The following is a 27,650-nucleotide window of genomic DNA, read 5'->3' on the forward strand; positions in this document are numbered from 1 at the left end:
TGAAACTCCATGGGCAATGGGTCTGGAAAAGCCTTCCAGCAGGAAGTCAGCAGCAAATCTGATTGCAGTTTTTTAAAAGGAAAAAAAAATCCCTACCTTCACCTGTTTGGTGTGGATAAAATAGGATGTAGAAGTTAGAGCAAAAAGTGATTTTATTTTTTTAGAGGTTGCTGCAGCTCTCATAGCCCTATTCTAAGCAGAATCAATCCATTCAATCCAGTGGGCTTAAGCATGCTAAACCTTCAAGGGACCACAGCTATAAAGCCCTGCAAAGAAAGCATTAGCTAACCAGCAGTCTGTGTGTGAAAAACATCCTCCCTTCTGGCCGGCAGGGCAGTTTTTTAATGTAAGACTTTAGATGACCAAACATGAACAACAACAAACTCATTGAGGAATATATAGCAAATTTCCAATACATTAGTCATCACATTTTGTGAAATTAGTAAGTCAAAAGATGATCAGCTCAGCTGTCCACTGTTTAGCATTGTAGACTTGTTATGAGTGCATAAAACTTTCTGTGATGAGACAGGGCAGCAGAGTGACGTGATCAGTTGGTATGCTGTAAACAGGCAAAATTTGATGCTGTTCAAAAGACCTCCATCTTGAATGGATGAGACAAAATTTAAACCCTCAAAGTGCAAGGGGGGGGGAAATCTTCTGTAAACTGTTAATTATGTCAATCATGAGAAGGTTAAATTGAAAATTTCTTCATGAGAACATCCTGCATCTCCCAACGACATTAGGAGGCAGCCAACATTCAAAACCATGGCAAATGGCTGTAGTTCAGTGGCAGAGCAACTGTTTGGCATGCAGAAGGTCCCAGGTTCAATCTTCAGCATCTTCAATTGAAATGTCCTTGATGGACCAATGGTCTGATTCAGTATAAGGCTGTTTCATGGGTTCAGAAAATATTTCAAACTAATCTGCCATAAACACAAGGGGCAGCTTATTCCTGGAATACCCGACTTGCCTGTCTTAATCACTGATGAAACTATGTTGTTGCATACACTAAAACCTGTTGTAGCGAAGACTATTGGGCAGCAGACTAAGCATATATGCTTCCAAAAAAAAAATCTGAAACACTGGAGGACGTAATGCTGTCTTCTACTCTTACTCCCAAAACTGACAATCTGGGACACAAGATCCATGCAAGCTCTCAAATATGCAGAGTTTTTTAAAAACAACAACAACAAAATACTATGCTTACTGAGGTTCAGTAGTTTGGGGGCAAATGACAGAAATAAAGACTACCACTTTAAGAAGATCCTCTTTAAGCAGCTTTGTTGGGATGGGGGGCTGTTTTAACATCCTTCTGAGTTATCAGCAGTACAGTGTCTTCACCACATGAAGAAGTTGATCCTACTAGTTTTCTTTGGTAGCTTCCCCCCCCCTTTTTGGCATGCTACTCAGAATCAACAAAAGGAAACCTCCATCTGAACCTATGTATACATTTGGTCATTGCCAAAATATTAAAGGAATTATGTATAGAACTCAGTTCTGAGAAAAAGATGTACTTAACAGCTGAATTTTGAGGCTGCCAACTTGCCTCCTCTTTTCTGCCCCATACCATATCCTAATATTGATGCATGGGATACAGCATCTGTTTTGAGTATTTTTTTGGAACACAGAGAAGTGCCTGAACACACAGGTGTCAATCATACAAATGTTCTAGATCCAAGTAGTCAGCCGTGTTGGTCTGAAGTAGTAGAACAAAATAGGAGTCAAGTGGCACCTTTAAGACCAACTTAGTTTTATTCAGAACGTAAGTTTTCGTGTGCTCTCTAAGCACACTTCATCAGACGAGGAATCCGGTACAGTGAGCAAAGCCACACATAGCTGGTAGTCAGTGGCTTAGAATGCAAACTGGTACAAATTTAAGATTGAGATATAAATACCTTCCTTTTGACCTAGGCTTAATACAATATAGTCATTAACAGACATTCTCACATTTTGACATATTACTGTTTTATTATTTTTGCATGCTCATGCTACTCAGTTCAAAGGTTTGCTCAATTTAATTTTACTATTCTGTCATTGAATCTTAAATTTGCATTCCTAACCACTCCCTACCAGATAATTTTACTATACTGCGATTGGATCTTAAATTTGTACCAGTTTGCATTCTGAGCCACTGACTACCAGCTATGTGTGACTTTGCTCACTGTACTGGATTCCTGTTCTGATGAAGTGTGCTTCGAGAGCACATGAAAGCTTACGTTCTGAATAAAACTAAGTTGGTCTTAAAGGTGCCACTTGACTCCTATTTTGTTATACAAATGTTCTGTTATGAAGTGGCTGACTGTCAGGGGCCCTTTTCCCTGCCTCAGCACACCAATTCATCATGCTGATGCATGACCATTCCAGTCTTCTGTGCAATATAACCAATACAATAAAGTCATTCCACTGACTAAACCCTCACACACACCTCACAGAGTCATCACTTGGGCAGTTTCAGTGAAAAACTCTTCAGTACCTGAAGAACAACACAGAAGTTACTGATCATGTCAACTGGGGCTGGAAAACAGCAGTAGAGGAGAACCTTACAAATCTTTGTGGGGTACACAGTCTCCAGTTTCTCAAAACCTTTAACACTTCATTTCTCATAATTACAAGGTTCAATGCATTTGGTACAAAGATAAAAAACTGTTTTTTGGTGTACTTTGCTCTGTGTGTATGGAAGAGAAACAACACCCTCCTGTTAGGTGCAAGAACATCTCTGGCTATTGTACCTAGACAGTACATTTCTCCAGTGCACAATCTGCACAACTTTCAATGCTTGCTGATTTGTTCCACTGTGTTGCTTAAGACAAAGCTCTATTATTTTTACATTAACAGAACATGCTGGAAGACACCACACCATATCCTAACATTGATGCATATCAATTTAATCCTTCAGCTTTGCTGCTTTTTTGTACATAAAACACTGCAATCCAAAACCATTAGTTCTATATCACACCCTCCCCACCACCACCCAATGCATGGATTTTCCAGCCCCTAAGCATTGAGAATGCATCCCACTCACACTAATAAGGGATTAAAAGTCTCAGACATGTCCTCCGTATCAGGATGATTAACGATGGGGGAGGGGGGGTTGTCATGGATGGGATCACAAATACTGCCCCCTATGATTTTTTTAACTAGGTCCTAATGTCACATGAAATTTGCAGCTAGTTATCTGGAAATGCAATATTTTACGTCTTGAGCACACTTTAGCATCACACTACTTACTGGAAGAAAAAACGAAGCAATTAAAACAATCAGCAATTCTTCAAGTGCAGAATTTACCTGATGGAAATCTTTGCCGCTACTTTTACCATCGCCACTGAAATCCACGTGCGAGAATAGACAGCGTAGTAAATGCCTGTCTGCCTCGGGGCCGTGCCGATTCACAATCTGGGGGAGAAGGAAAGGCTAACATAAATATAGTGAAACACCAGAAACACCACAACATCTGCAACTGAAGAAATGCTATGTATTAATACAATTGAAGAGGAAGGAAAAAACTGATTTCCAAACTATGTAATTTCAAGGATGGCTCACCTGTCAGTCTGCCCCACTAACAAGGAAGTCATCCATGCATATGTACTTCAACAGACCCTGTACATCGAATAGTAATGGCCTGTACAATTGAAGTGTTTCTCAAGCTGGTTAAAAGCTGAACAGCAAGCCCTTGTAAGCCTACTCGGCTTTTACTTCTAATTAAATTATCAGACAGGCAGACTCCAGTAGCTGCTGCTAACAAGATGCCAATATGTTTCAATGCAAGACAGAAATTCTGGCCCAGTCACCAAGCTAGATACTGACTTTGCTGCAATCTTTTCTGCTACATAAAGTCAAAGCAACAGTTTTATGTTTTTACAAGCCACTGGGCTGGATCCTTATAACTTCCACTACATGAAGGAGGGGCAATTTTTGCCAAAGCATCCCCTGTGTAAAGTTCTGATTTGCACTGTCCCCTAGGAGTAGCATTATGGGGAGATCAGTGGGTCGCAATGGAATTCTGGTCTGCTACAGTAAGTGCCTTCAGCTAGAAGCCATTGGGAGGCATCCAATGCATTGCCTGTTGGTGCTAAGTTTTGTACTCATTAAAAGTACATGACAGTTTGAAATAGTGATTGTTCCACTATCTTCCGATTGCCTAAAACAAGGGGTGTCAAATATGCGACCCTTGGGCTGAATCAGGCCCCTGGAGGGCTCCTATCAACCCCCAAGCAATTGGCTGTTGTCTGCTTCCTTCTCCATCTCTCTTGCTTCCTTCTGTATCATAGCTTGCTTTTCTAGGCGTACTCAATCACACAGGAGATACAGAGCAAAGTCTCTATTTTCTCCACTGGCTGAAGCTCCTCCTTTGGGGAGAAATAGCTTGCTTTGCCAGGCTCTCTCAATTGCACAGAACTACTGAGCCAAGCCTCCCTTCTATTGGCTGAGGCTCCTCCCCCCTCCTTGTCTCCTGGGGAAGAAAGGAAAGAGTGAGAGCTTCCTTTGCCCAGTTCCCTGGATCCCATGGGAGAGATACAAAGAAAGCACCTTTAAGACCAATGAGTGCTAATGCTTTAAGCATGGTTTATTCTAAGTTTTTAAAACATCTTTAATTGTGTTTTGTCTTTGTCCTTTATAAAATTTATATCTCTGGTACCTGGCATTACATTTTATCACACACATGGCCCAGCCCAACAAGGTCTCATTTATGTCAGATTTGGTCCTCATAACAAATGAGTTTAATAACCCTAGGAAGCTCCAAATCAATCATATTCAGATAAGCTCTAACATAATCCAGTTGTCAATACCCGCCTGGTTTAACATAATACATGCATAGACACTCACACAACTCTAAGAATTAATTATATTAATCCTTTTCTTAAGTGTTTCCTCAGATAGTTATTACTATAAACTATAAAAGTAAGGCAGTGACAAAAATAGTGTTATCCCCCACCCCAACTTCCAGCTTAATAACTCTTAGTATAGCTGGAATGACTAGTGACTCCCAGCTCAACTAACAGGTCAAAGATCCCATGAAGCCTGAGGAACCATTGTGTAGGCCGCAGTCTGGAAAGCACACAGGTTCCTCCCATTTTGGTAGCCCCTCTGACCGCCCCCCCCTCCAATATCCATCTTTGAGGTGGAGTGGGTCACAGACCTTCACAGAAGAATGACTGCATGTGCTGGGGTGCTGCAACAAGGAGGAGGATGATGAGTGTGAAATTGGAACTGTGCTTGCAGAAAAGACATAAGGAATTAACTCAGTCTCATTCCCTCTTCCTCTGTGGAATGACCCAACCCATGCAGTTATTCCTCCACATGGTTAGATACAGCCTGATACAATTTATTTGCAACAATGGGAGTGAGAACTGCTTGCACCCAAAACCCTGCAGAAGCTGGGGCTGACTTAGCAAGCCAAGCAATGTCTTCTTATTGGCAGTAACAGAACCACAGACAAGCAAGCAATTAGCTGCAGTGCTTAAAGGCACCCATAACTCCATCTGAGGCTTGCTTGTAGGAAGGGAGGAAGACTTGAAGAATTGAATATGAGTGTATAACAGTTTATATATTTTCCAGTCTTTCCAAGGCTAGCTCTCAAGCTTGAAATGTTTTCCCAATCTTGTCAAGCTAGTCAGTGAAGACCTCATTACAGAACACTCTGTAGACTCTTGCTTAAACTCAACAGAATGTTCAATTAGTTCTATCTTTTAAATACCCACCATTTACAATTCACAAAACCTGTTTTTAACATGTAGCATTTGAAGCCTCAGAGAAGGAATGAAAAAAGTCCTTCAAATAAAGTGTTTAAACTAATTATTACCTTTTACAGTAGCACAATTCAAGCATTTTCATATTTGTAATTTGGCCATTCAAAAACAGAAGTGAGTTTTCCCAAGCTGGCTTGGGAAAGCATGTATTTAACAATGAAGGACCAGGGTCAAGAACATTTATATCAGCACATTTGCTGGGCGAATTTTGTAGTTCTTTGCTACTACGCACTGACACACACCCCATCCCAGGAATTTCCCCAGCTTAGCATGCACTATTTCCCCAGCTTAGCATGCAAGCTGATTTATACGGAAACAAAAAACATGTCAACTTTGACTTGCCAGTAGACATGGAAAAAGCAGATTTAATGTCATGGTTCGCAACTATACTGTGCCTGAGTCAGAATGCCACTTTATCTACCTATACCTATATCAAGATTTCCAACCCGATCATGCAATATAAGCAACAGACTGTCTCAGAAATACCTACACACACATACTGATCTTACAGTAGTAAAATGCTTAACTAATAAATATGAAAACTTTTTAGTTGTGAGTGTAACTTATGTATTGTGATGTGCCCATTTTAGCAATAAGTGTCAACTGGAGCTATTCACTTCTGTTCATGCCACTTCTTAACACTTTAAAGCCTATTTATTTCCAGAAACAATTCCCTTCACATGACTAAAAGCAGTACAATGGATACTGGCTTTGTCACATTTAGGGATAGAAATGAACTGGCTGACAAACTAAAGTTCATCATTAATTCTGGGCAGTTTGTGAAGCAATGTTTATATACTGAAGAACCACCACAAACTTTCACAAATGCTGATGCAGTGTGTGGTGGTTCATGAAGGGCAGAAATTTCTGCTCTTCAGGAAAACCGGCTCCCCATTGCTCAGCTGTTTGTTTTAAATGTCTCAGAGCCATTTAAGCCACTGCTTTCTGCTCCTCCAAAAACTGAGGGCAACAGAAAGCAGGGAGCCATTTAAAACAAACAGATGAGCAGTGGGGAGTTGCAGACCACTCAGCTGTTTGACTTAAATGGCTCCCAGCCCATTTAATCCCCTGCTTTCTGCTCACCATCAAAAGCAACATGGAGCAAAAAGCAGGGGTTTAAACAGCTCACGAGCTGCAGCAAGTCAGCCTTCCAGTTCATATGGGTTTGTAGTTCAGTTCATGATTCTGCCATGAGCTGAACCACAAAAATGTGGTTCATGCCCATCCCTAGTTGCATTTACTCAAGCTTCTCTATGTTTCTCACAGTTACAGAGCATTCGTTCATAGCACTTTTTCTAAACTTGGCCAATAGTCATCTTGGCTAATGTGAAAAACAAATGTTGTCTTCAATCGTAGCCAGGCCTGTAGTCGCAGGGGGGCCTGTGGGGGCACTCCCCCGACATCCTGGCAGGGCCCCCCAACATCCAGGGGGCCTCTAGTGCACAGTCTGCTCTTTTCATTTTCTTTTCCCAATGGCTGAGCCGGCGAAGCATCATCAGTGGCAGCCAGAGCCAGGAGAGCTGAGCAGGGCATAGTTCATTGTGGCAGCAAAAGCAACAGGTAGAGAGGCGGGCGGAAGAGGAAGCCATATGGAATTGGCTGGGGCTGGATGGAGCTGCTGGCTGCAAAGTGCCAGAGCAGGAGAGAGGGAGTGGAGGGAAACACACACACACACACCCCACTAGCACACAAGGTGCAGTCCCTTCTTTACTCCAAATTTGTAGGGCTGGCTGCCTCAATTTGGCCACATTCAGAGCCTCCAGCTTTTGCCCCTATCCCAGAAAGCTTCTGAGAAACAGCAAGCCCTGAGGTGGATGGGAAACGGTGCCCCCTGACTTTTTTAAAAGCCCCCCAACTTGTAAAACCCTGGCTACGGCTCTGATCGTAGCCTGCAAGACTGTTAATGATTCCTCTGAAGTTCTTCATCCTCCTTTGGTAAACCACATGCATTCCATTAATATATTAAAAAATGGGCAATGTTTTTGCAGTCCTGGAGACTTAGGTATATGCTGCAAAATACCTGTGAAGTTTGTCCATATCAAAGAAAACGCACTGAATTAATGGAATGTATTGCAAGTTGGGCAGAATGGCAACCCTATCAGTGTTTGCTGGTTTGAGTGAAATCTTCTGGTGCCCTCTCTGAGCAGCATCACACACATATAGAATCAGATAAATAAATCACACACATATAGAATCAGATAAATTCCTCATGCCAATCTGACTCAGCACATTTTGTTCTCTCTGCCAGGTGAACTTAGTTCTTTGAACTCCAGGGAACTTTATAACCATCTTATTTATTGAAGTAATATATTCTACCAGCAAATGGAGACTCTCAGTTTCAGTTGACAAGAAGCAGCTGCGCCAGTAACTTGTTTGCACTTAATGTTCTTAGGCTGTGGCATGGGCTACCCACACTATACCCATCCTTTCTACTGGCCCCAGGTATTGCAAGACATACACTGCAAGACATTCTCACTGAAAGCATCCAAACAATGACACTGCCATCCTGTACCACTGCAGTCACTTTTATGGTTGTGTCTGCAAGTTATACTAGAGCCTGAAGCTCCAGAAGGTTTGCCTTATTGCCAGATTTCATTTCACTAATTGGGACAAAAACAGGCGGCATGACCAATTCTCATGTCAGGAAAAATTTCCATCTTGGGACTTGACACTATATGTATAAGTAAACAATAAAATTTGGTAATCCTTCAGTTTTGCAACACTGGCCTTCTACCCTGGAGATTTCTCTCTGAACAATAATAGCTTGTTCTGTGTTAGTTCTAGAACTTACTTGGATCACTTCGCTATTCTCTTTAAGAGGCTATATTGTTCCTGTGCTTGTTTGATAATACCATCAGACTCAACAAATACTGGAATGTTATCGCTTGTTGAGTGGGAGAAGCAATGATACTTAGGGTAAGAGCATGGTGTTAGCTTTGTCCTCTGAAAGATAAATTTTGCACTGCATGGTCCAGATTTTGGCCCTGATGAACTGTAGACTCTGTGTTGTTGCAGATAAGACTTTGGTATGCTGATACAAAATCCTATCTGGTTCAGAAGCCGCTGGGTGGTTGAGATGTTATCCCAAAGTTATTGGAAGGAATGGGACACCAGCAGCCAATTGCTGATGTAGGGAGAGGTGATTGTTCCATTTCCTGAGGGCCACAGTTATCACTGCCATGCATTTCATGAAGACTCTTGGGGCTGCTGATAGGCCAAATTGAAGCACCCAGTATTGGTAGTGGTCAGATCCCATGGTGAAATGAAGATAGCACTAGTAATGCGGCCAGATAGTGATGAGGAAATAAGCATCCTAGAGATCTAGGGATGCCAGTCAAGGGTTCTCGGGAAGTAAGGGAAGAATAGATTGCAAAGTTACCATCCAGAACTTCCACTGGATACAGCGCCTTAACTTCCAGAGATTCATGATCAGGCATTGGCCCCTATCCTGCTTCAGCATGATAAAGTATCAGCAGTAGAACCCGAGGCACTGTTGATCCTGGGGAATGACCTCCACAGCTCCCCTGAGGAGGAAGGTGTCACTATGAAGTGGGGTGTCTGAAGGACAAGAAGAAACTCCATGGCATATCCCATCCAAATGACAGTGAGGACTAAAGTATCCATGGCAATGAATTTACAAGCTGGAATGTAGGGACATAACCTGGTGCCCAAAGGTTGAGTAACCTGAAGAGGGAAGGGGAAGGACTGGAAGAACACAGGAATCAAAGAGACTGCTTTTTGGGAGCTTCTGGTTTCCGGCTGGCTGAGCGGTGATGTCCTGTTGTGTTCCACAAAGAGCTATGTTCTCTTCTCTATCTGATATCTGTTCTTTCAAACTTTCTGGTTTGGATACTGTTTTGTTTTACTTCAAGACAGCTGTTTCAGCAGGCTAAAACCTTTTTACTTTTACTTCCAGGCAATGCTCCCTCTAAGCTGTGGAGTCTTGTGAGCCATAATTCTACTTCATGAGCTACTGACATTAAAGTTGTGAGCTACTGCATAAATTAGTTTGCTCTGGGGCCACTTTTCCCGAGTTAAGTCAAAAATATGTGAGCTGGAGGCTAAAAAACTGTGAGCTAACTCACACTTAACTCAGCTTAGAGAGAACACTGCTTCCAGGATGTTTTCTCCGTGCCCATTGATAAGATGCTGAGTGTAGTCTAATTAGCTCTGGGTGTGAGAAGGAAACAGCTGGCATACAGACAGGGATTGTTTACCCTCCTCTGCTTTTACAGCTATAGCTTTCACCACTGCAATATGTTTTATCTCATCTTTTATTGTTGTTTTGTTTTGGGTTAAATTGGTCCAGTTCCTACTGTGCTGAAAACAGTGCTGTAGCTAAAGCAGGGGTGGCCAACGGTAGTTCTCCAGATGTTTTTTGCCTACAACTCCCATCAGCCTCAGCCAGAATGGCCAATGGCTAGGGCTGATGAAAGCTGTAGGCAAAAAAACCTCTGGAGAGCTACTGTTGGCCACCCCTGAGCTAAAGGATACATGATAGGTTTCACCTGCAAGCTGAGTGGGACTAGGTGTTTACAGGCTGTGCTCTGCTACCGAGGAACACTGTTTTAGCTGACTTTAATTTGTTTTAGCTTTTGTTTTAAAGAATGTTTTATTCTGGTTTTGTTTTTTTAATTGGCTTTAGCTTTCATTTTAAAGTTTTCAAAACAGTTTCTTCTTGCTTTAACTTTTAAACCATTTTAGATCCTTCTTTTAAAGTCTTTTTTTAAAAAACCCTCATTTTAAAAAATCATAATTGTCCCAATTTAATCCAGAGCTAACCAGCTGCATATTGATTATAGGGTACAGATTTATATTAGTGATCACTGAAATGGGTAAAAAGAGGGCCTTCTCATTTGACAGGGATTTTAACATGAAATCAAAACAAAGCAGGCTAGATGATTTGTTTTATTAGTGTCTCTTTCTTTCCACTAAAAAAAAAAAGTTTGATTCTTTAATGTTACAGAGACTGCCTTTGTTCTGGGGCCTGCTTCTTAGTGGATAGATTTTTAGGTCTATGTGGGTACCGTTGTTTACCAGATGAGTGGGAATATTTCCAGTTGTCAGTTGAACAAGAAGTTTGCTGCTTAGTGAAGCCAGATTTCCATGGTCTAGGCTTAGCGTGGTGAGTAGTCTGCTGAGAGACATCCAATATCATGGCTTGCTTCCTGCCATCATCCATGTTGGTTAAAAGCTCACCTGTGGTTGAGTGGATTAGCCCTTCGCCATCAAAAGATAAAGTCTTCTACCTTGGTCTTTATGTCAGGCTGAAGGGACATGGACTGTAGCCAGGTGTGGCGCCAGAGTGTGACAGAGGTAGCCAAGGATCTGGAGGAGCATGACATTACATGCTGTAAGCTGCTGATTTACTGCTTAGGAAAGTGAGACATCTCAGCAACCAAGATAGAAGGTGAGGCATTCTTCTGGGAGGAATCTGACAGTTCCGGTATCAGAGCTGTAAACTGATCTGCCAGATGCAAGACATAGGTGGAGAAACAGGCCAGGTATACATCTTTGGGGGTAGTGATGGTAAAGGAGTACATCTTGCAACCAAAAGTTTCAATGTTATGGCCCTCACAGTCTGGAGGAGCAGGGTGATGTATTTGCTTGGCCTTGAAAGCTGAGTGAACGATGATGGAGTTAGGCGTAGTATAGGAGAAGCAAAACTCTGGATTAGATGGTTGAACCGTATAGAGCAGGGGTGTCAAACTCATTTGTTATGAGGGCTGGATCTGTCATAAATGAGACCTTGTTGGACCAAGCCATGCGTGTCATAAAAAGGAATGCCAGTTAGCAGCTATAAACTTTATAAAGGACACAAACATGATTAAAACATTAGCACTTGTTGGACTTAAAGATGCTCTCTGTATCTCTCTTTCCACTTTCCGTATCTCTGTGATCTAGGGAACAGGACAAAGGAAGCTCTGGCTCTTTCCTTCCTTCTCCAGGGGACTAGGAGGGGGAGGATCCTCAGCCAATAGAATGAAGAAAGGCCTGGTTTAGTAGCCCTGCGACTGAGAGAGCCTGGCAAAGCAAGCTATTCTTTGCCCTTCCTCCCCAAGGGAGGAGCCTCAACCAGTGGAGAAAACAGAGGCTTTGCTCTATAGTCCCTGCACGACTGAGCAAGCCTGGCAAAATAAACTGTGATGCAGAAAGAAGCAGATGACAGCCAGTTGATTGGGGGCCTGAAAGGAGCCCTCTGGGGGCCTCATTTGGCCCCTAGGCCGCCTAGAATCATAGAGTTGGAAGGGACCTCCAGCGTCATCTAGTCCAACCCCATGTTTGACATCCCTGGAATAGAGGGATTCAAAGCAAAGCCAGAGGGATGGATGAAGGTTTGCACAGAGCATGGAGAAAAGCCCACCGAAACAGTAGAGGCTAGCTCTTGTAGTTCTCTGAGGTCAGGTTGAGCACAAACATAGAACCCACATTGGAACTGCACAGAGACCATAAAGAAGATCAGACAGTTCATATCCACTTATAGCTGTTACCATCCTGGCAACAACTCTGGGCAGCACAGCTGGGCTCTATGCATAAATATCTCCTAAAGTAGAAAAACCAGGGTTGTCCTGGCCTTGAATATGAAACTCATCTGCTGACAATGCTGGAAAAATCAAGGCAGCCTGAGGCTGGATGGCCACCACTACTGTGATGGAGCATTTTAACATGCACCTTAGATAAACCAACTGAGTTGTTTTAGGTACATTACAGTCAAGTACAGTCCTCTATTGGTGCTGTCAAGAAAACCCAGCCAGAGAGTTCTTGAACTAAAAAATAGTCTGACAGCCGTAACAGTTTCCGCTTGGTCTCCACTCCACTGGGGGAAAGCAATACAGAACCCCTTCAGAAGCTCAGGACTGATTTCCACTATCTCCTAACACTCCACGCCACCAGACTGGGAAGTGAAGTCAACAGCCAACAGGCATAGTCGAATGACAGCAATAGTGATGCCAGCCCTCGCTTCATATACAGATTATTCTTGTGGGTGGAGCAGGGCAATAGCCAGCATGATGTAATGGTTGGAGTACCAAAGAAGGATCTGGAAGGCCCAGGTTCAAATCTCCACTCTGCCTTGGAAGCCTGCTTGGTGATAATGGGGCAGGCACTCTATCTCATAGGCTGCTGTTGTGAAGATAATGTGGAAGAGAGGAGAACAATGCTGTAAGCCCCTTTAGGGAGAAAGGTGAAGTACAGGTATTTAAATAAATAAAATGGAATCCAGAAGAACAACCTTATGCTCTTTCCTGTAGTCCAATAAGAGCCCAGGAAGTATAAATCACTTAAGGGACTCCCATGAGCACTCCTATGACAATCCAGGGAAGGTGTGGTTGAGAAGTGATCCAGACCCTTAATAAAAAAACAAACAGAAAAAGCACCCTATGCGTATTTGAAAATTAGATGCAGGTAGGGATTGAAAAAGCACCAGGTGCCTTAATGAGTAAAGAAATTTCTGAACTGCCACAAGAAGAGAAGCACAGTGCACGGTTATTCAGATAACTTCACAGTCTGACCACTGGCAAAGGGGTTCTGCAGTACTAAGGATGCTACGTATTTCATTTTCCCTTGGGCTGCTTTCCACTAATTGAGAAGTGATCTGCACTTGAGTGCACCATGCCAGCTATTCCACTTAGAGCTTCTCATATCTACGTCTTCCAAGAGGAATATTTCATGTAGATGTCTAATCTGTTGGTAATGCTTCCCAACCTTAATCCACACCATGCAGAAATTGCAATCTAAAGGTTAACTTGCTACAGTATTATTTTTACAAGAAGTCTTCTATTTTTTATCCAAGTCCATTAGAAGACTCAAAATATTTCAAATTACATTCATGCATAGAGGATAAAATCAGAGTCCCATGATGTTATCTTGGATTAAGCATCCAAATGAAACTGTTCCAAGAAGTCATCTAGAGATCTGGACTGGGCTGTCATCAATAAACTGGTAATACCAGATTCCACTTTTGTTTCATGTCACATGAGACAGTGGATGTTCTGAACAGGAGTCAAAGGGGTAATGAACTGGATGAGGAGGCTGCGTAGAGCCAGTGTGGTGCAGTGGTTACAACTGAGGTGTCCAATACAAGCTCTTATCTGGCCCAGAAGCAAATGGTCATTACCGTTATTGCCAGATGACAGAGGCCATGCATTATGTTCCTGTACAGTCCCAGTATTAACAATGGGCAGTAGGAGTGGAAGGATGGGCATCAGGGAGGTAAAGTATTGGAAAAGTGTTAATGTTTTAAGCATGCTTGTATTTTGACAAAAAAATAACATTGTTAATTAGGCTTCTCTTTGTCCTTTATAAAGTATGTATCTCCATTAGCTGGCATTACATTTTATGGCACACATGGCCCATCCTGAGTGAATTTTGTCAGAACCAGCCCTCGTAACAAACAAATTCAACACCTCTGGGTTACAGTGTTAGACTACAATCTGGGAGACCCAGATTCAAATTCCACCCTACCATGAAAACTTGCTATGTGACCTTGGGCCTGTCAAACAACTCTCAGCTCAACTCGCCTCACAGGGCTGTTGTGAGGATAAAACATAGGCAAGGAGAATAATGTAAGCAGCTTGGGTCCTTATTGGGGAGAGAAGCAGGGTATAAATGACATTAAAAATTTCAGATGAAAACTGAAGCTTGGGGGCACTTTTATACCCTTGCATACAGAGAAATGCATGGATTGCCTCTGTGGTGCAGACTGCCATGCCCTAATACTGGCAGTATGCCTGTTGCAGCTTCTCCTTGGTACAGTCTGTCTATAGTTATCCATGGTCTTGCCACATCTGGAACAGATAACTGTAACATGCTCTACCTGATGTTGACTTTGAAGCTGTTCACAAGTTTCAATCAGTAATTCAATTGCCATTTTCTACATTATTTGACATAGGAAGCTGCTTATACACATCCTGACACAGTGCAAGCTGTCCTGTTTAGAAGTCTCCACATTCTAGGTAAAGGACCACTACCTTCTATATGAATCTGCAGAGGGACTTCAGTCTTCACAGATCCTACCCATGTTCCCACTATCTCAAGTTAGGAGGCTGGTTGCTACAGACAGAGCCCTCTCTATAATGGCATCACAAATGCCCACAACTAACCACCAGGCACCTAGCCTGCAGAACTTCAAGCACCTGGTTAAAGTATTTGTTTCCTCAGACATTTGTTTTGATGGCGCCTCCCAACCCTTCCCCTCTGTACATGTTTACTCTTACTAACTGGATGCTGGGCTATAAATGTTATAACTCTGAATGAGATGATATAATTCAGGTTATTGTTGTCTTGAACATTTGCAGTTGAGAGGCAAGGTACAGAAAATGTAAATAAACTGCCTTTGTAGCTATAAAACCATAATCGTCACAGAAAATTAGAATGCCCTAAAAATACCTATAAAGACTTCTCACATTATCTTTATTAAATGTTAACTATTCAGGTTCTTAATGGGCAGGGAAATAAGAGCTGGCAGTACAACACTACTCAGCCCAATTTACTGATTTTATTACATTTACCACCAGCTTTTCTTCCACTATGGCATTCAAGAATTTTTTTTTTTTTTGGGGGGGGGGGAAATCCCTCAGAGTCAGATCGAATTCATCTGCAGAATTATGTACCTTCCTATCAAGCCCTAGGAACAATCTGGTAATGACTGGTGATGATCTAGAAGTCCACAAGGTTGAACTCTTTAATACATACATCAGGAAAGGCAACTAAACTATTGAGATAAATTAGACAAGCAACAGCCTTACAGAATGAATTAACTGGACAAAACCATTGACTTTCAAATTACAGAAAGACTGCAAAGTATCACTCTAGAGACCAAGCTAAGCAGGTAGGAGGCACAAACACAAATGATATAAAATGAGCTGGGGATACCCCTTTCACTGTTGCATTCCCTACTTACATGTTGTATTTCCTGCTGGCTGGCTCGGTAGTTTTTCTTGGTTAAATTGTCCACCAGGTAGCTGATTTGAGACAAGGCCAGCGAGAGCGAGTCAAGATTCATTGCTGGTTGGGGCGGAAGCAGGCGGCCGAGCCCGGCGCAAAATCACCATTATTCCCCTTTAGTCACCTCAGAGACAGGTTAATTTTTTCCAGTTAGCGTATGTCTCAATTTCTGTTATATTTTCAGCTCTTTTTACCCAGTGTTCTCACTCCGTTCTGAAACATGGCACCTGCAAAGTAACACAGCAGAGTTACATTTTTGTAAAGCCATACAAGCAAGATTGCACCATGTGGACAACTGAAGTTCTGAGCCCTACAGAGAGAGAGGAAGAGTGACACTTTGTTCCTTCCTGTTCTGGTCATCCATTTCAACACACACTGCTTAAATTTGGGAGTAAATTTTTGCAGCTCAGGACTAACCATGTGGCTCCTCTTGCTGGTTAACAAAATGGTGGAGAAGCAATAAAGAATCAGAGATTGTGGGGAGGGCAGTGCTATGACAAAGGGCAACTGGAAAAGTAAAGCAAAAAGGAAGACTTGAAAGCAGCAGCATCTTCCAGTGCTGATTCTGACTAAAAACACCTGCAAAAACAATTGCACTATACAAGACAGACCTTAGCTAACATCAGGGCTTTTTTTGTCGCAGAAACTTCTTTGCATATTAGGCCACACACCCCTGATGTAGCCAATCCTCAAAGAGCTTACAGTAGGCCCTGTACTAAGAGCCCTGTAAGCTCTTGAAGATTGGCTATATCCAGGGTATTGGGGGGGAGGGTAGGGGGTGACCTAATATGTAAAGAGGTTCCTGCTACAAAAATAGTCCTAATTAACATCATGCATTTGTATAATAAAATATCCAAGCAACTTAGCGCACACCTTCTATGTGCATTAGCTGCTCTATTCAGTTTTTAAACTCAATTTGTAAAAATAAAAATAATTTTAATTTAAATCAGATTTCTGATAAAATTTGTTTTGAGGAAAAACCTGTCTAAAAGATAGAAGATAAATTACAGCTTAAAGATAACCATCACAGAACAGTATTATGAATTCCAATTCTGCAGTATGCAACAGTCTATATGTAATGTTTAACAAACATTTTGTAAATGAGTCCCAGCAGTGTACGGACAGGGATCCAATCTTATGGGGTTTCAAGCCCCATGGCGCAGAGTGGTAAGCTGCAATACTGCAGTCCAAGCTCTGCTCACAACCTGAGTTCAATCCTGGTGGAAGCTGGGCTCAGGTAGCCGGCTCAAGGATGACTTGGCGTGCCATCTTCCAAGGTCGGTAAAATGAGTACCCAGCTTGCTGGGGGTAGAGTGTAAATGACTGGGAAAGGCAATGGCAAACTGCCCCATTAAAAGTCTGTCAAGAAAACATCATGATTTGATGTCACCAAATGGGTTGGTAATGACTCGGTGCCTGCACAGGGGACTACCTTTATCTTTTTACCTTATATAGTTTACTTATCTACCCAATGGAACTAAGTTCTCAAGGTGTGGATTTGTGTCTCTGGGTGTCTCCAGAAATAACATGGTTAACCACAAAAAAATTCCTCAGTAATAGAGGTGAGAAACAAATAGCAGCCCTCATCCCTACACTGTTCCTCTGCAAACCTGTATAGACTGAGTCAATTCCCTGCTTCTCCCCCAAAATGCAAAATTTCAAGGAAGTCCAATGAACACAAGACTGGGTGTGGAATACATATGAACAAGGAGAAGAAGTTTGAAGATAAATTCCAGAAAGGACTGATAGGCAGTAGAAACAAAAGTGAAAATGCTTGGGCAGCATATTTAGGAAGACTGGAGGTCTGGTATGACAGATCTAGAAACAATGTAGGCCTTCATTATTCAATACCTAGTACACCATTTTTGGACATCTTATTTTTAACAAATCACAATTCTTTTTATTTAGGAAACCTCCAAATAACAACGTTTAAAACTAAATCTCAGAGTAGACCAGGCCTTGACTTTGGGGGGGGGGGCGGCTTTGGAGCCAATCAAAAGAAAGCATTTAGGAGCCAGACTCATTTTTGAGTCTTCAGGGTTTTGTACTTTCATGGCCATATTTTTCTGACAACTGCAACTTCAAAACCTAGACTAAATTCTTCCAATTACTGCAATCTCATTAAAGCAACGGCAAAAATAGCTATAAATAAATATAAGGATAACCCTAGTTGTCATCACCATAACAAAAAAGCTAATCTCTCCCTAATTTCTCCCCAATCTCTCATGATTTCATTATTGTTTTTAAAAGCTCCATTAAAGTGAACATTGAAACTAATACAGAAAGCAACTGGCTAAGAAATTACCGTAATTCGTAACTACTAAATTGTATAAAATTAACATACAAACAGCAAAGATAAGAACACCTACCGGCATGTTGCCATACAACGAAACATTGTAGTGTGAAATGCTAAATAAATTTCCTCAAGAGGACCCCCAAGAGATGCTACAATAAAATAATTACTGAAAATATTAGGTTCAAGAGTGAAATATCTAGGCACCATGGATTTGTCAAGCCCTGGGGAAGACGATACTGATCTTGACAGACCAATGGTCTAACTCATAAAGCTTCTTCATGTATGTTTAAGAAACTACCAAAGAACTTTGAAAGACTGTCAACACTTCTGATTGGCCTAGCCCAGCGTTTCCCAATGGCAGGGTTGCGATCCGACACTGGGCCACGCAAGCCTCAATGCCAGGTCGCAGGGCCTCCTGTCCCCTGGCTGCCCCTCGCACCTCCCCCATGGCATCGTGCCCCCTCGCGCTGTCTCCTTCCTCCCTGCCGCAGTTCAATTTCCAGCTGTGTAAACACCCCCCCAGCCGATCACCTGATTGGCGGGGGAAACAGCGCTGAGGGCTCACTCAGCGCTGGGGCAGGCCAGCGGCAGCTTGAACGAACCACGTCCGGAAAGGGCGTGTGGCTGCTCCTTCCCCCACACTTCCTTCCCATCCAGGAAGTGTGGGGAGGGAGCAGCCGCATGCTCTTTCCTGACGCGGTCTGTTCAAGCTGCCGCTGGCCTGCCCCAGTGCTGAGTGAGCCCTCAGTGCCGTTTCCCCCGCCCATCAGGTGATCAGCTGGGGGGGGGGGGTTACACAGCCTGAAATTGACCTGCAGTGCAGAAGGGAGGGAGGAAGCGCGGGAGGGCAAACTAGGCCTGACTTCCCCCTAGACAGCAGAGGTCAGGGAACTCAGCTGCGCTGGCGTGGTGAGTCAGTTGCAAGGAGAGAGTCAGCAGTTTTAAAGGTGAGTTGCTGCCATCCCGTTTCTTTGTTTTTCTTTTCCTTTGTTTTCCTCTTTCCTCCTTTTGTCCCTCCTTCCCTCCCTTTTCCTTCCTTCCTATTTCCTGTCTCTTTCACTTTTATTTTTTATTTGTTTCCAACTCTCTCCCCTCCCTCCCTTTCATTCATTCTTTCTGTCAGTCAGTCTTTCTTTCCCCCTGTCTATTTGCTTTATTTCCCACTCCCCCACCCATTCATTCATTCATTCTTTCTATCAGTCTTCCCCCCCATTTGCTTCATTTTCCACTCCCCTTCCTTTCTCTCTCTCAGTCAGTCTTTTCTCGTCTTCTTCCTTCCTTCCCATTGCTAATCTGAGTAGACTTGGGGCGGGGAGGGAAGAAGCTTGAAATGCCCTGCCGCTTCATGTTTTCCCAGGATGAGAGCATTTTATATTTTTAGTTTTCTGATGTGTGATCCTTGTGCTTTTTATTGATGTTTTATTTTAAAAATTGCATTGCAAAATCCCACTATTCTCCTACCTTTCCTAAACAAAATACTGCAAGCGTTTTAGGCTTGTTTGTACATCATTTCCTGTCTCCTGGCTCCACCCCCAAATTTTAGTGGGCCACAAAAGAGAAGTGTAAAAATAACCAGGTCATGGGGGGAAAAGTTTGGGAAACCTTTGTTCTACACATTTGTAGAACAGCTGCATGCATCATTTAACATGGTTCCAAATTTATTGCTAAAAGCTAAGGTTAGGATAGTATTAACACATGCAACAAGTTCTTATGTAAACACCGGGATGCTGAAGGCACCACTTCCCATTTAGAATATGTAAACCATTTAAAATCCAGTGTCATAGCAGTGATAAAGCCACATGTATGTAAATGACAACAAGCAAGCATGAACAAATAGCTTCTCATCCCTCTGGGACTTACTGTATTATGACCTAAAAACACAGTGCATGCCACATGTAGTGGACAGTGATATAATCTGCATGCTTTCTGTATGATCCTACTAATCAACCAGCTGTGAAACAATTAACAACTTGAACTTACAGCCTGTTAGAACAACATGATGTAAAGCTACACCTGTAACATTAGAACAAGCTGAAGTTGTGATTTACTAGCAGCTATAAGAAAGTGCAAAGACTCTAGGTTGTCCACAGTCAGCAACACATTAATATTAAGAGTAAAACCAGGATGGTTTTAACACTGCAGAAGGCGTAGAAACTGATATGTCCCTGTTCACCTATGGAAATAACAGAGACCACCTCTTGTTCATGCCCATACTGGTCACAGGGGCTAGTGCAGCAGCAAGCACTCTGCTGCACAACTAAAAATGTACTTCTGCTGTTGCACACCACTGATCATAGCCTGCATTCTGGACATAACCTGTTGGAAATAACTGGACTATGTTTGCCACAATTCAACCTCAGCAATCAGCATAATATATATCTATGGTATGGAACCAACGCAAGTTTTATAAGCTAAGATTTCCTAAAATTCATCAGGGCCAAGTGTAAAAGTTGCTTCCAATATACACTACATTCAAACTTAGCCAAAACAATGTGCTCCCTCCAACACAAGCAAGGTGTATGACACATCTTGCAAATCCATTTACACAATATTGTACCTGAACAAGAGATCATCAGAACTAGCTTGTCCCATGTTGTGAAGAGAAGCCGCTAATAACATCTTGTTAAAACCTCAGGAAAAAAGCATTAAAACACTACCAAGAAAAATTAGCCAATACTAGAGAATTACAGCAAATATATTCAGCACTATCTAACCTGAGCAAAAGGTAGCTTTAATCTATGCAATTATAGATTTTCTGTACTTGACCGAGCATAGGCTTTTAATTATAGTTACATTAGCAGAAACACATTTAGAATATTCCAAAAGAGTTAAATCATACATGGTATGCTAAACAAACTAATCTACAATTAAAGGTAATTTTTAAAGCCTTACTTAGGTATTCTGCTCTTCAGGGGCAGTTAATATTAGGGTTAGGGATATACTAATAGGAGGTAACCAAGAATCTAGATCCCAAGTTGATGCAAGAATATCAAGTGAAGTGCTTCCTGTTTACAAAGTAGATCAGTGCTCATTTCATCCCAGTTTTTACAACCCAAGTTACTCATCAGTTGTAATTACAAACTAGTACAGCACCTTCCAAGGTATTTTTCTGCAAATCTGTAAGGACTAGGGTTGAATTATGAAGGACTTGCAAGTACCTTTTAAACATTTTTTCTCTAATAGATTGTCTCTACATGCACCTGTGGTGTGTTGAGATCAAAATGATTTGTGCTAGATATCCATGCTTTGAAGTCAAGGCTGTATTTACAAGACATTTCTTTATAAATGCAGACATTACTTACATTTTAAACTACTTCTAGAATTTCTGGGATAGCATGGTATTGAATTTGCAGAAATAAGATGCTCCACTCCATATTACCAAGCTACTTATATCATCAGGATAAGACTATGTATGACGCCGCAGAATATTGGGGCACAGAGCCACCTCCCCCAGTGACAGATGCACCTTTAGCACCATTATTGTTCTAGTAGAGCTGTCTGTACTGGTTACTCCATTCCACATTTTCTTTTCTTTTTTAAGCATGCATATGCTGTTATAGGAAAGTTCATACTGCAGCAATGCTAACAACTGCAACATGGCTACCACCTTGATCTAACTGCAAGTTTAGACAATTTTTACCAGTTGTTGCTTTAAGTATTTAAAACATCTCCAACACTTTTCCCCACAAGAGCATGCCAAAAAATTCACTAATTATTTTATGTATCTGATTTTGTTGTTAAATATACCTGTGTATCCTACACATATAAAAATATATGCATGTCTTAAGAACAAGGATTTCCAATATGGTAGTCAATAGTAGAGACATTGACATGAATACAATAAAACATTAACCTACAATGTCATGGATTACAGTAACTTTCTGCACCCTTGTATAAGCCTAACGTGGGTCAGAGAACTGAATGTTAGATCTATAACACCAGTAGCCACTTGAGTGCAAAGTTTTCCTTTACTTATCTTCATGATGCAGCTTTAGTCATTTATATAGGATTTTGGATTTTCTGATAAATAAAATTTAGAAAACTAGAATTGTTCAATGTGTAGAACAACCCGGCTGAAGAAACTGCATACCTTTTAAAAATTATCTGAATACAATCAACAGGTATAAATGAGTGATCAAGAGGATAGCAGACTGGGATTTTCAGAAACCTCTTGACAAAGAGACTCACTACAGAACACATAGCAGATGTGATCAGGTGGCACACCTTTTTGTGACCCAATAAAGAGTTAGACTGCAGGGACCAAGAATATGTGAGTTTTCACAAGAGGATAGCAAACACTGGCTACCCCTAAGAATCAAAGACTGGAAGAGATACTATTTAGAAACCAAAATAAGAACATTTTCAGAAGACACTGATTTATAATGTTCTAACCACAATTCAATGTAAGTGAAAAGTGGTGGTCACTGAGGGAAAAAATCCTAACTTCACATTTAAGTTGATGAGATCCAAACGGAAAGAGGGAGTTCAGCTATAGTCCAGTTTTCTGTACCACTGAAAGAATTTTGTTTTTTTGTAAAGCATAATTAAGGGGCTAAAAATATAACAACATTTACAATACCATAAGATGAACATGGCTATAAAAATCTACTTTCAAAATCCTGTCCATCTTATCTCCAAAACCAAAAGTACTAGAAAGTTTTAAAAATTGTGAGTATTGTAGGAGTTAACTGTGGTGCTAAATATTAATATATACAGATGAGATATTAGGAGCAAAGAATAAAGGGCTGCAACACCTAGCAGGATATGAACCAAAGACTTCCTGATTTACAGTTCTGTTTTAAACACAGGACCAGCTACAAAGTGGGGTGTGTGTGTGTACAACATGAAATCTCAGAAATTGTACCCTACACAGCTGATCAGCTTGAGTCATTCTTCATGAAACATTCAACTGAATTCCAGAGTCCATTCGCACAAGATGTGGCAACAGCCAGGCACTAGGGCCAAAAGGTTTGATAGAGGGCTAAGCAAGTTAAACAGAGTTAGCTCTGGGAAGAAAAGGAAGTTTCTTCCTCAAAGGCCCTCTTTCTTCAGTTCCTGGGTACTACCTTGTGAGCTTCCTTTTGCAGCGTCTGGCCAATTGTACGGACAGCTCTTTGGTCCGATTCGGACCATTTCTGTATACCAAATAGTAGCTTAAATCGGGAGGCAGAAATGACACTCCCGATCCTGAAAGAAAGATCTAACATGCAAAAAAGAGAGACACTGTCAAGACCCGGTTTTGAGTGCGAGAAAACACGCAGCGGCATAAGAAGCATGCTCTAATCCTCCACAAACCCAGATCCACACAATGAATAAACGAAAACCTTGTTTCAAAAACCACACACACACGGCTGCCTGCACAAGAGACGACCGAAAAGCGAAAAGCAAAGAACGAAAACATACCAAACGTATCAGTCATACTTCAACACAGAAACACGCTAACGATTCTCAACGACTTGGGCCGGAGTAGGGAGAGTTTGCAGCCACCGAAGCGGCCTTTCTTACAACGGGCGAAAGCGTTGCCCGGCCTGCACCGCGCTACCTCTAGGAACTCGCGCGGCTTGGCTGGTTGGTCGGGCGGTCCGCGGAAAGTCCCTCATAGGCCACGATCACCCCCGCCCGCCACAAGCGAATGGATGTTTGGACGGACTGATTGACCAAACCCGGCTGGGCTGAGGCGATGAAGGAAAAGCCGCGGCGGCTAACACGTGCTCGGGGAGGAACCCCACACGCAAAACTCTCTGGCCTCCCGCTGAAGGCGGTGGAGAAACAAGCGCCAGAAGAAGGAAGAAGGGAAACCCGCCGCCGCCGCCCAGTGTGGCGCACCAGCCCAGGCCCGAGCCACCAGTCTCCAACCCTCCTCACCTCAGTCGGGCCAAGGGGCGAGGGGTCTCGAGGCCGAACCGGGCGCCTTCCGGAGCCTCTCGCGCTTCTCTAGTTACCTCCTTGGCTCGTTCCAAAACAAAATGGCGGCTGGGGTCGCGCGCTCACGTCGCGGCCTTTCTCTTCCCGTCTACCCCCGCGGCTCACGCAAGGCGAGAGAGGCGGAGACCTCTTGCTGGGCGAGGGGGAGAAAAACGAGCCAATCAGAACCTGGCCTAAACTCGCGCTCGAACCCACTTCCTTCTTCAGTTCTGTCCGCCCCTTTCCTCGCGCCAGCCTGGCCGCCTTTGCGCCTGCGTTCGCGGGGGCGGATTTACCCAATCCGTCGCTTGAAGACCGGGCAGGAGGGAACCGATGGGGAACGTCCTTTCGGAGTTGCTGAGGTATTGGCCGACAATGATTGGCTAATGGAGTGCACTATCCTCGCTCTCTTTCATTCTCAATCTGGTTTGCTCCCTCTCCCCCGGCTCTGGCCAATCAGAGTGCCCCAACTCCCGAAACGGGCGTATCAACTGGAGCCAATGATAGCAGTGCGCGGTTGCAGTTGTCTAATGTCTTGCAGGAAGAGTTACGCCTCGTCGTGCCTCTTTGGGTCATACCATGATTGGGTCTGAGGAGGGGGAGGAGGAAGAGAAATGCGAATCTTCTAAGTAGATTCAGGTGTGGAGCCGTGTCGGTTTGAAGCAGCAGGACAACGTTTGACTCCAGTGACACCTTTAAAACCAACGAAGTTTAACTCAGCGTATAAGCTTTCGTGTGTTCTCTCGTGTAGAGAACCTGTTTGCCCTATATAGAGAACTCTTTCACAAGTACAGGGGGGAACAAACCTTTTTTGCCACAGACAGCCCCCCCCCCCCATCTCAAACGATTCCTCACCCACAATAATACAACATCTCTGAATATGGACACTAGTAGCAGAGTTTGCGATAAATTCAGATGCCAACTTTGCTGCCTCATACACCCAGACAACACAATCACTGGACCTTACAACATCAACTACACCATCTCACGCCCAGGTGGGTAGCCGTGTTTGTCTGAAGCAGTAGAATTAAGTTTGAGTCCAGTAGCACCTTTAAGACTAACAACGTTTTATTCAAGGTGTGAATTTTCATGTGCATGCACTTATGCTGATTCACATGCTCATTTTCTAAACGTTGTATATGCCATTAAATGCCAACAATACTCTTCAGCAGAACCGGATCTAGGGTGGGGGGGCAGAGGGGGGTGTTTGCTCCCGGTGCGATGGAAGGGGGGGCACCAAATTAGGTATGGAGTCCATTGTATTCTATGGGACCATAAGATAGAATGGCCCATAAAAGGGCATCATTTTTGAATTTTACCCCCCCTCCCTCAAAAAACATGTAGATCTGATCCTGCTCTTCAGTTCTCTACAAAGGGCAAACAGGTCAAACACCACACCAAAGGATAAATGGACACAAATCTGACATCAAGAATCAGGAGAAATCTATAGGAGAACACTTCAGCCTTCCAAGACATTCAATACGTGACCTCAAAGTAGCTATTTTATTGTGGAGGAACTCCAGGAACAGACTAGAAAGGGAAATTGCTGAGATGAAAGCTATTACAACTCTCAGAACAATTGAATCCCCTGGACTTAACAAGGATATTGGTTTCTTATCTCACTATATATGCTATTGCTAATCTCATTTAGCCCTTACATCTGCGTTCTCACCAATCTCCCAGAATGGCCATATGTCCTCGCTATTTTTTATTTGGAAAAATCGATTAGAATAATAGATTGCAATGTAGCATAATGAGTAGTAGAATGTGATGTAACTTGGAATAGTAGATTGGGATGGCAGGGTCTCAGTTAATTACTCTCAGCATTTCACAGTTAAGGATACATCTGCATCAGTCTCCCAATTTTGACATATTTATTTCCTTCACTATGTTTTCCCCTGGAATTAAACCCAAATGGTAACCATATCAGCTAATCTTGTTGTTCCTGTTTGTTCCTTGAATCTGTTAAACCAGGGGCGTCAAACATGCAACCCAAGGGCCGGACCAGGCCCCTGGAGAGCTTCTATCAGGCTCAAAAGCAACTCATTGTCATCTGCTTCCTTCTCTCTCTCTTGCTTCCTTCTGCATCGCAGTTTGCTTTGCCAGGCTTGCTCAATCATAGCTACAAAGCAAAGCCTCTATTTTCTTCATTGGCTGAACAGCACAAAAGCAACTTATGTACAAAAGCTCACAATGCTGGCCATTTCATGTTTCCCCTGGGTCTTAGGCTCAAAGCATTAACCATGAGATTTCTGTAATGAATGTCAATAAATCAAAAGTAGGTTTGCAACTAAGATACACACCTGAACAGCATAATCAAGATTAGTACAGCACAGACATTGAATTATTGCATCAAAATCCGGAGAGAGTAAGAGGTGTTCTCAGAAACTGTTAAACAAAATATTGCAAGTGTGCTAATCTCTTAAGCTTTTATAAAATCTTTAATTGTGTTCATCTGTGTCCTTTATAAAGTTTATATCTCCACTACCTGGCATTACATTTTATGACACACATGGCCCAGCCTGACAGGGTCTCATTTAAGTGAAATCCGGCCCTCATACGAACAAACAAGTTCGACACCCCTGCATCTTCGTTGTGTTGTATGCTAATTTACTGCTCATTCTCTACCTATATGTATGGACTGATAATTTCCATTTCATTGTATATGAATAAGTGTGTGCGCACACAAAAGCTTAACCCTTGAATAAAACTTTGTTGGTCTTAAAGGAGCCACTGGACTCAAATGTTTTAAGTGTTATGACCTGCACATCCCAGAACACAAGTTTAGTTAAAGCAGTTGCACCGGCTGAGGTACAGCCATTTTTGGTTCTTGAAAGCTGAGGTGACTGAGGTGGAGGTAGGCCTTTTCCTCTGTGTTTCACTGGACCAGTAGTCTGAGGTACTTTAAGAGCCAGAGGAGGTGACTTGTTATGGTTCTGCTGACGTTGTTGCACCACTTGGTCGGAATTGAGAGGAGTAAAGGCTACACAATGGAACTGAGAGTGGTAAAGGCAGAATGCAGAATGCTTGCAGTTGCAGTAGTGTTGGGAAATTCCTGGAGATTTGGGGTGGAGCCTGGGGAGGGGAGGACCTTAGCGGAGTGTGATGTCACAGAGAGTCCACCTGCTGAAGGAGCCTTTTCCCTGTAGTAAGGAGACTTTCTGGCCCCACCTGGAAGCGAACAACCTTGTGTCACAGTTGTCTGCATCAATGTATAGCAGAAGACTGGGGCACCCAGCCATGGTTAACAGATTCTGGACAGACTAAAAGGAAAGTCACTTCCCCAGGAATTTTCCAACCCAGAGTTGGTAATCCTAAACTCACTACACAGCATGTAGTGATTGGCACTGATATAATGCAAGAAGCTGTGTTTGTCTGATGGAGCAAAAGAGAAGTCAAGGAGCACCGTAAAGACTAATAATATTTGTTCCGGCATGAGATTTCCTGAGTCCATTCCCAGTTTTTCAAACACAAAGTTAAGAAAGTCACTTTTCTCAGATTTATATAGAAAACAGAGATAAATTGAGGGCTATTGGCCATGATGATCCTAAAGAACCTCTACATCCAGGAGCAGTCAGTATCTGAATACAACCCTATGTCAAGGAAGGCTTTATTTCTGCAACTTAGTGTTGTTTGTTTTGCTGATGATATATATTTCTATTATTTTCCAAAATTAAATAAACATATGTATATGATTGCAGCCTTAAAAAACTGAACTTGTTCCAGGTCTGGACTGAGCACCAAACACCAATACATGT

The 27,650-nt window shown here is 42.5% G+C and overlaps 1 protein-coding gene across 10 annotated transcripts in view; it reads right to left on the reverse strand.

Annotated features, from left to right (window-relative positions):
- Window positions 1–24,033, reverse strand: part of CNOT1 (CCR4-NOT transcription complex subunit 1) — a 97,057-nt gene extending 73,024 nt beyond the window's left edge. For 6 of the 10 annotated variants that reach the window (XM_060254387.1, XM_060254389.1, XM_060254384.1 and 3 more), the window contains exons 1-3: window positions 23,931–24,028; window positions 15,649–15,919; window positions 3,286–3,393 (exon numbers count right to left, since the gene is read on the reverse strand). In XM_060254387.1, coding sequence (XP_060110370.1) covers window positions 3,286–3,393; window positions 15,649–15,750 — 210 coding nt within the window. In that variant the 5' untranslated portion in view covers window positions 15,751–15,919; window positions 23,931–24,028. Of the gene's footprint in view, window positions 1–3,285; window positions 3,394–15,648; window positions 15,920–23,930 lie in introns of all 10 variants that reach the window. The other 4 variants (XM_060254386.1, XM_060254385.1, XM_060254381.1 and 1 more) reach the window with 1 other exon arrangement.
- Between the last annotated feature and the right edge of the window lie 3,617 nt (window positions 24,034–27,650).

This window comes from Heteronotia binoei, chromosome 14 (genome assembly GCF_032191835.1).
Source record: "Heteronotia binoei isolate CCM8104 ecotype False Entrance Well chromosome 14, APGP_CSIRO_Hbin_v1, whole genome shotgun sequence".
Classification (NCBI taxonomy): Eukaryota; Metazoa; Chordata; class Lepidosauria; order Squamata; family Gekkonidae; genus Heteronotia; species Heteronotia binoei.